We start from the raw sequence: 10,000 nt of genomic DNA, 5'->3' as shown, positions 1-10,000 counted from the left end.
AACTTTAGATGTTTAAATGTAGCAAACTCATTTCAATATGCTCAATATGTTCCACTTTAAATGCCTGAGTGAAGGGAGCAGCGATTCGTGACCATGCGGTTGCCCATTTACTGAACCAGGAGGAGATTGAACAGCGTGGGAAACCCAGAAGTTGGCTGCGTGACAGGATTAATACGGTAACTGATTTTAAACATTAAACAACAGACCTATTGTTTACTTTTAGTTGATGGAGTGATTCCATATGTAAAGGCACTTCAACGCACTAGTAATATGGGAAGCTACTGAATAACACTTACTGATACTGGAATTTAGCTAGCTAGGAAACAGTTTTCATTCTTACTGTAAGAGGGGCCTTGGAAACATGAAAGTAGAGCAGATTTATATACACAATATTGGATAACATTAGACTAACATTGCCAGTAATGAATATTTCCTGTGAGGAGAAGAGAAGAAGTGGGTTAAAGAAATCTTCTGAATGTCACCTTGCGAAAAGAAAACAATATTCTGTAATGTGCTTTGTGAATTTTAACAGGCTTCTTCCGTTAAATCAAAATGAAAACTATACAGGGTCCTTCCTGGGTTAGGATTGCTGTGTGATGGCTCTTCATGTGGTGTGTTCTGGTTGCATTACGCTTAGGGAGCCAGTCAAACTAGCAGGGTCCATCAGGGTCTTTTTTTCTCATTCAAGTTTTTGGTCATTTTGTCTCTATGTATTCTCTTTTTTAGGCTTTGCCTTCTGGTTAGTATCCCTACAGTATAGTCTAAGTGCAAGCATGTTGCCATTTTAGTGAAAAAACGATTGTTTCAAGAGCTACATAATAAATTGTGGCAGCATGCCATGCTTTCACACAGACAATGTGTATTCTGTAGTTCATAGATGGCATGTGTCTTTCCCAAAAGGGTTAGCAGCAAATACAATTTCAAGCAAACACTCTTATTCATAAAGAGATGGTTCACACTACTGCTACCACGAGTATTTGCTGTTGAACAATTGGACTTCTCTATCTTGATGACTTTGGGATAGCCAAACCAAATGGAACTTCAAGAAGCAAATAATGAAAATTGTTTGGTCTTTGAGTTATTGGCAATCTTCCCTGGCAATAGTGTTTCTCAGTCCATGCATGCCTTTTTACCAGCACTGTTATGAAGGTCTAGTTCAGCTTAACAGTTTGGTCATGCAAAAGGCATCCACCCTCTAGTTCAACACCACGTAATAACAAAGGCTAGATGTTCTGCTGAGCAGCTGGTATAATGAAGAAAGAAGCAGTGCATTGTCTGTTGACTAATATCCTGTTTTCTCATTCTTTGGCAGGCTTCCATCCCATTTCAATGTTGTATGGAGATGAACACTGAGGTTCAGCAGAGGTAAGACACAAAGCATTTCAATTCAGAACTGAAATTAGTCTTCACCCAACACATGAGCGAGATCACACTCTGGTCACAGTTATAGCATAACAGGAACTTGGAAGGTCTATCTTTATTGATGCTTTGACACACACAAACACCACCAGTGGTTGTCTGGTTGGTGAAATGCACAGTCTTTTTTTTTTACAAAGGAATCATCATCAAATGCTATTCAGATGTATGCCTCAATGATCTAATATGAGGAGAAAAAAATATACAAAAAACCTTTGCACTCATCAAGCATAATACAGTGTCCATATAAATCCAGTGAAAAACAGGCTCAGAGCATTTCAGCCAACTTTGCCTCGAGACTGGAGGAACGAATGGTGGCGATACTCATGAGAAGTGGGCCCTCATAAGACATCTGCCACCACTGATTGGTCTTGACATCCCAGGAACTGGAGGACTCTAATGCTCACGGAGGATTTTAATGCTCTCACGGCAGATGAAATTCTTGACATTCTTAATGAAATGATCTCTCCTCACATAGAGGATTGCTTTTAGCTTGTTTCATCTTATTTTCTTTTGTGTCGTCAATGCCACCACGTAGCACTTTGCAGCTCATAAAACTGTTTGGACAACTCAGAGATGTTTTGAAGATGTACTTCACCTAAGCACAACCTTTTAAAGTACAGAATTCGTCAAACTAATTGTCCCAAGAATGTCTCACAGATATCAGTGTGTGAGAGTATATTATGTTGGCTGTTCTTCATTTATCAACCCACTATTCCATCTACTGGAAAAGGGGTACTTTAGTCTTCACTTACCATTGATATGTTTGGATTTCATTAAACAGACATATCCCAGCCACTATATGTTATTCAGTTGCAATGTTTTTTTTTCCCACTGGCACCTGCTTGTGTCTTAAATTCCAACAAACCAAAAGGAATAATTCTCAATGCCCAAATGCTCAGTTTGACTGCAAACAGCTGACAGCATGGTATACTGTATGCATTTATACTCTTCGGAACATTGCAATGATTAGCCATCTTGTCATTCACAACCTCTAATTTCAAGAACTTCTTTGCATTGTGGGAACCTGTGTGGAATATTGTTTATTATCCTCAGGCTTTACCATTTCTGCCAAGTGTGTGCTTTGTATGAGTAATGAACCAGTGACATCTTACTTTACATGTCGCATTGACTCTTAGTTTCTATAGATCATAATGGAGACCAGAGCAGTCCTTAGAGTGGTTGTGCATGAGCATTAATCACCAAAACATGCAAATGGAGAAGCCAAATGCGTACTGGAGTACAAGAACTTGACAGAAAAGTTGGGACTTTAGAGAGTTTTCTCTCTCCAGAATGAGAAGGCTAACCGTGCCCTTGTCAGCCTTGAGGATATTGCTGAGTCTGACTTGCCAGAGAAATCAACCTGGAGATTACTGTATGCCCTTGTGGCAGTTCGCACACCAAGTACAGCAGACACAGAAATTATATCTGTGTTCTCTTTAGATCGATGACCACTTGCACGGCAGTGTCAATGTCCAGACACATTTCAGTTTCCTTTTTCCTGTGGATGTGTATCACAGACACTGTCATGAAACCTTATACACTGTACCTGTACACATGCAAGATCAAAATGTCTTTAAAAGGAACAGGATTCTTCAAAGCATGCCAAGACTATTATTCAGAGTCTAGAAATGAAGATTTCAGGGCTATTTAGTCCACTCCCAAAAATGTCTCACAGAAAAAAAGCTTATTTGGATTCAACAGGGATGGCTGAAAAACAGCCTGAGGTGTAAAAAGGGCAACTATATCTAACAAACTTTGCACAGCTGGATGTACTACCATAGTCATATGAAAGAAGAGGAGAATGAGAACCAAGACACTTTGTAAAGTTTCTGATGGCAAAAACATTTTCAATAAAATGTCCCAATTTGTACCTATGCAGAAGACGGGAAGAGATGGAAAATAAATGAAAGGATCTTCAAGATGCGTTGAAGAATAAAAATGCTAGTCTGATCTAACAGAAGATGGACTGTACTTTTGCTCTTTCGCCTTACGCTCTGAGAAGAAAGGATTGGGTAGACTCTGATCCTCCAGTGTGCGAGGCATTAGAAAGAGGGCCAGCACTAGAGTCTCAGGTAAATTCGAGTATACGTTTTGGCGGATTTCCATTGACATGTTTTGTTGTCATATTAGACCAGAATGAGGGCCTAAAACAATTGTTTTGACACATTATGTCAGTGGACATTCTAAGACCCATTCCCAGTTGATAATTCTTCCCATTTTTGTTTCTGTATTTTTGCAGATTTCTACCAAACCTCTGGGAAGCTTTTGAAGGGAGAACTCCTCTACTTCATCATCACTTGATCTGAAGATGCAAGGTCCATCAAGGTTCTGGAATGAAAGCTTGAAGTAACTGGTCAGAGAACTATATTGAGCGAATGAAAGTGGTAATGATTATATAAACAATAAGAATTATATTGGAAATAGTGATGCAGACTTCATCATGTTTGGTAAGTAGACCATTTAAGACCATTTAGTAAGTAGACACATTTGGTTTGCTCAGTGATGGGGGTTGCTAGCAGCAACCTGGCCTAGTCATGTATTCACTACATACAGTACCATTCATTTGACTTACATAGCGTACTTTTACATGTCCAAGCAAGCATAAGCATAAGACCTTGATACATTTTAGAAATGTTACAATATCTAACAATAATTTTAGGACTGGAAGGACTGCCCACACATTTTAGATGTACTCATTGCTGAACATACACAGGCATACTCTATGTCTTCTTTCTACACTGTGATGTCAGTTCCACCAATCGATTTATGGCCTTGATCTTCCTAATGCTGGGGGCCATGTCTGGACAGGTTGATGCCTTGAATATGAAATATCATCCATATCGTAGAAACATGCTTTGTTTGATACTGATGATGTTGTCAGTATACACCAAATCCTTAACATCAAAATAGTTCTCTGAATATAAGCACATACAGTCAGTTTTTGTATTGTTCTGACAACACATATTGATTTGTTGATTTTTAAACAATATTTGGATTGGTTTATGCATTTTTCAAGCTGTTGTCTGTCCTGAAGGCTTCGCAGTAGTAGACTGTGTCTATTAAGAGCAAAGTATATGGTTATTTTCTGTGATGTGTTTTGAAAATCTGTCTTCAATGTGTTCATTTAATTATTTCTACTTGGGTTTACGAGTAAATAAACACTGATCTCACCATGTATTGATGCCATTGTCTGTATATTGGTTGTTCACTTTGTGTAGTCTTTGGTTAATTGTCCAATAGGTTATATAGATTTCTTCCTAAACTCAAAACGTGCTAGGGATGATAGTCTCCTCTGTGAGCCTAACCTGCATATTTTTAGACAAATGTAAAGATTCAACCCCAGTTCAGAAATTAAATGTAAAAAAAAGCCAAGCCCCCTACGTGAAGTGTGTGTAGGCTAGGTGTGTGTAACTACCGGTGAGTGTCTTTTGTGCTTTAGTGCTAAAACGGAATGTTGGCTGGCTGTCAGCTGGTAGTGCTGCCAGCTGCAAGCCAGGCCTGGACTTGCCATCTGGCAAAGCGGGCATTTCCCGGTGGGCCCTGCACCCTCGTGGGCCCCTATTTTCAGAAATGTTTTTTTTTTTTTTTTTTAAACCTGACTGGTGAGTCAGCTCTGTGGCGTTAATTATGAGGGGCCCCTTTAAGCCAAAAGCTCCCGGGCCCTATTTCTCCCCCAGGCCAGGCCTGCGACCAGCGGTGGACTTCAACAATTACATATGGAATGTTGGGTTGATTCCATGACGACAAACGGCAGACATGCAGTGAGAGAAAATTAGGTTAACTAATATCTTGAGTATTTTATGTGTAAACAGCGTGAAACTTGGCACGGCAACTTGGCACTGTGTAACTTGGCACTGCACCTCACCATACCACTGCAAAGTCACCCTCCAAATTTGAGATCATTTGGTGCCGTGCTGCGTCTGTTGTGGGTTCCACAGACATAGCGGAGATACAGACAGAGGTTTCTTGAATTATTAGATAGATTACCTGCCTTTGCAATGGAATTCTCTTTTTTGATTGGCTGATGGGGTTACCATTAATTCCATGGAACCAGTCAAGTGTCTCAGACACGTGTAACTTAAGCTAGACTTAAACTACATGGCTATCGGCCTGATTCTCGGCTGATCATTTTCTATTTCAAAATATGATATGATTTTAAAGTTCTTTAGTTTGAGCCTAGCTTTAGACATGCCTAGAATATTCATTTGAAATGTCAACGTAGGAATAATGCACATGATGTACGAAACATTAAATTATCACACCGTATATATATGATGCAATTTATCTTTGTCATTACACATCATTGGGACAACTATTCCCCTTCAATGCCCTTCAAATCCAACGTGGTAATTATTGTGATTGTAAGACACTTGAAGAGGTGTACTCAGCTGAGATGTGAAAATGAAATAAAACTGAGCCATTTATGCTACCGCAATCAAGACCAAATTTTAGTAGCTGTGATATGCAAGTTAAGTGTTCATTTAAATAGAGCCATACAACATGCTGTTTCATACAACATGCTGTTTCATTCACCCCACATTCATGTTTCAAGCATCCTGATTTTCTTGCATTCAAAGTCAAATAATATCTGATCTTTCTGAAATGACACTGCATCTAAAAGAATAGATTTAGAATAGGTTTGTTGATCGAGTGATTAAATTGTTGAGGAACACATTTTAGGAAAAGTGTTTCAATAGACCCAGTGCCCTGTCATGATCACCTGGGTCAGCCCTATGTTCACATCACCCTACGTCTGTTCCCAGGTTTGTCAGAATTTTTATTAGACATTTTGAGAATTAAGCCTATATGTTCGAACAATTGTGTTCTCTCAAGATTTTTCTAATTTCAAAGATTTTATTATCAAAAACCAACATTAGACCACCATACTTAAACCACATAGAGCCTACCTTTGGAAAGAAAAAAACATAGAAATGAGAACATAATGTGGTGGAACATGGGGCTGTGGGGACATAGAGCAGTGGTAAAATTCAGTAGGCCTCGTGAACACAAGTACAATCCTAAACCACTCCTGGGTCATAGGGTTAGGCCAGAAATTCAATTAGGGCTTTGTGAACAGGCTACTGGTAGCTTATTGTAATAAAGCAGTACATTTAGACAGAACACCAAAGTTTTATTGCAGTACAAATAAATAATTGATGTTATGGTATTGTAAAGGGTGTTTATTTGTATAAAACAAAATGTGAACTTTTGTAGAAATATCATTGACATGTTTTTACTCCTGAGAGACATTCTGAAAATGTCAATTATCTGCCTAGTTAGTAAACATGTATATCAATCAATCTTAAAATGCTTCTCATAAGCCACCAGAGTTCTAAAAATGGGTTGAAGCACTGACAGCAATGGAGCAGCCATAATTAAAACTCAATTAACCAATTAAAACTCAATTAACCAGAAATTCTGTTTATGTGTTGATTTTTTTTTTACTTTGCTTCTGAAAGATTAACCAGACATTTTATTTGACTGCAATGGCTGACTTAGGCTACTAAAACTCTACATGTGCTCATTAAAATGGCTGATTACAGCCAAATGTACAATACGACAACTGCCAACAGAGTTCAGCTACTTAAATGGCAGCTACAAAATCAACATGCATTTTTAAATTGTCTTCAAGATTCAAAAAGAAAGGACTCATAATGGAAAGTTCAGATAAGTTTAACCCTTGTAAGGTGTTTTAGGTTTTTAGCTTGAGAAAAATGGTATTAGTTTTTACTCTTTCACACTGAGATTCACTGGCTTTGGCTCATTTTCAGTGAGGAAAATGAATCTGAAAAAAAGAACCTGGCTAACCCCTCCTGCACTTTTTTTTATCACACAGGAGGTATTCCCGGGTGATTTTGACCCGTATCATTTTGGCGGGCTTATACATCAATATTTTCTAAACTCTCTGATACAGTAGTGATCACATGTTGAGTAGACAAGGCAGAGGGTGAATTATGTGGAAAAAGGAGTGTAGATATTCTTCGATCCTTCAGTTATGCATCCATGTTTCAACCTTGTGCGATAGGAGCACTGGTGGCTCAATCCGAGAGCTTGGATTGAGTTTACTCACTTTATTCACTGTCTCCTTATCTTTCTCTCTCTGTGAATATATACACAGAAATTCACAAGCATAATGAAGGGAATATGAGGGTGAATATGAGCTATGATTCTTTCCTTGTTTAATTATATTTCTAAATGACCGGGTCAAAATGACACAAACACCTAGCCTAGCGCAGCCAGACCCGTACAGCAAAAAGCTGTACCAGGGTCTAGGAGGGCTGGGCGGCAGTGTGGGCGGGATAAACGGTTGCTTCAGCACTCAACGTCACGCAATAGGATGGTGGAACAACCAATCCCCACACACTTCTGTGTAACGTCACAGCTGTCTTTCACAACGTACACGAGACACGCCCCTTTGTAGGTGCAGCGGCAACTTCGAGCCGTCGTAGCAGTGAATTCGTGTGATGACCACAGCCACAAACAAGTTTCCTAATAAATCGTGTTTTCACTTATACAGTTCAAAAATGCATCGTTTTCAACCACATGGCCCTCCTTGATCAATCAGCGAAATGTCGAGCAATGTGGGGCTTGTTAAATGGTTATATTTATGATTGTTGTCAACATGGCATGTTCGGTGTTAGCTAGCTAGCTGATACCCATAACTAATACATGGCTAGCCGCTAGCTCGGTAGACTAGGTGTCATTCCCATCTATTTAGTAAGCGACTTACAGACTTTCAAAGCTCCCAAATGTCTCGTTTTTAATGACATGGATCTTATTAGAATTTGGGGCAGGCATATAATACAAGGCTGGATACCTAGCTCTGTTATTGACGACAGGTTAGCTAGCCACTAGCGAGGGCCTCTTTGTAGGTGAAGCGGCAACTTCCAGCCGTCGTAGCAGTGAAAGCGTGTGATGACCAGCCACAAACAAGTTTCCTAATAAATCGTGTTTTCACTTATACAGTTCAAAAATGCCTCGTTTTCAACCACGTGGCCCTCTTTGATCAATCAGCGAAATGTCGAGCAATTTAGGGCTTGTTAAATGGTTATATTTATGATTGTTGTCAACATGGCATGTTCGGTGTTAGCTAGCTAGCTGTATACCCATAACTTTCCCTGATTGTCGCTCCCAACGCAGGACGCTCCCCGGTCAGCTCGCTCCCACTAGCCAGACTATCGATCCCATCTATTTAGTAAGCTACTCAAAGACTTTCAAAGCTCCCAAATGTCTCGTTTTTAATGGCATGTGTCTTATTAGAAATTGGGGCCGCAATTTCATTCTACACCTTAGTGGTCTGATAATAGCGTGTGACTATCTGGTTCTGTAAAATGCTCAACTTAGCTTACCGAGCTAGTTTAAAACATCGAATGATCAAATGGTAATGTGTTGAGATCTATTTGTGTCCGATAAGTTCATGGTGTATTATTACATCAATCCATGTCAGCCACGAAATGTATTATCATCCAGGCTTTTTAAATTAAGTAAACACTTTCGTGCTGTACGTAGCACGGACGGACACCATGCTTCTTCTTAGAAAGTTTCCTGTTTACTAGGTAGCCCGGCCCCCCTCGCGATTTGATTGGCCCTGTCATCGGATAACTTTCAGCCTCGCAAAACGACCGGGGTCCGCTAGACTGCCCCCGGGAGCAAATTCAATTTGCGGTCGCTAGGGGCGTCTAGATTTCTAGGCTAACAAACACCTTCTATGTAACAAAAACACGAACACCCTTGCAAGGGTTCATTTCCATCACTCAGAAATCAGTTTACCTGACTTACTGGTTACAGCCTAACTTTGAATAGGCTACAGTATATCATGTTAGTCATGACAGTAGCTGTGAAGGGTTCTTAGGCTCAGTTCAGCGGGGGAATGTGAGAGCCACCATGACTTCTAATGGAGTCACATAATCTCATTGGGGTTTTTCCCCAGGAATAAGAAGTGCATGAGTATATATTTGTATACATCTCCCCTTGTACATTTCTTATCAAACTTAGGGGACCGACGCCGTGAGGACTGTGGATCAGAGTCAAGTTAAAGATGCCTGACACAGCTAAATTGCATCCTGTCTCTTTTCAAAGGGGAGGAATCGCTCACAATTTTCCTGGATAAGCAGAAGCTCAGCAAAAAGTCGGAGGGGAACGGCAACAGCTCGCTGGTCTCCCTGGAAATCCTGCACCAGTTGGCAGCCTCCTACTTCACTGACAGGGAGAGCACTCTGAGGAGGCTCCATCACCTGCAGATCGCCACCTCCGCCATTAAGGTATAGTAAAATGGGGAAATATGATGTACGCACCTCTTTCAAGACACTGGGCTGCTTGGTCTGTTAGCAATTTTTCTCTCCCTCTCTCTCTCTCTCTCTCTCTCTCTCTCTCTCTCTCTCTCTCTTTCTCTCTCTCTCTCTCTCGCTCTCACACACACATACACACACACACACACTCTCTCTCTCTCTTTCTTTCTTTCTTTCTTTCTCTCTCTCTCTCTCTCTCTCTCTCTCTCTCTCTCTCTCTCGCTCTCTCTCTCGCTCTCTAATCCTCCATATAGTCTCTAATGCACAGTGCAATATGAGACACTGGAGAACAT

General features: G+C 40.2%; 1 protein-coding gene across 1 annotated transcript in view; it reads left to right on the top strand.

Annotated features, from left to right (window-relative positions):
- Positions 1 to 10,000, top strand: part of brinp2 (bone morphogenetic protein/retinoic acid inducible neural-specific 2) — a 92,042-nt gene that overhangs the window by 47,718 nt on the left and 34,324 nt on the right. The window contains exon 4 of the mRNA XM_063220243.1: positions 9,499 to 9,680. Within this exon, the coding sequence (XP_063076313.1) occupies positions 9,499 to 9,680 (182 nt within the window). The remainder of the gene's footprint in view (positions 1 to 9,498; positions 9,681 to 10,000) is intronic.

This window comes from Engraulis encrasicolus, chromosome 16 (assembly GCF_034702125.1).
Source record: "Engraulis encrasicolus isolate BLACKSEA-1 chromosome 16, IST_EnEncr_1.0, whole genome shotgun sequence".
Classification (NCBI taxonomy): Eukaryota; Metazoa; Chordata; class Actinopteri; order Clupeiformes; family Engraulidae; genus Engraulis; species Engraulis encrasicolus.
The sequence above is the reverse complement of the archived record's forward strand: the minus strand, read 5'-3'. Positions and strand labels throughout refer to the sequence as shown.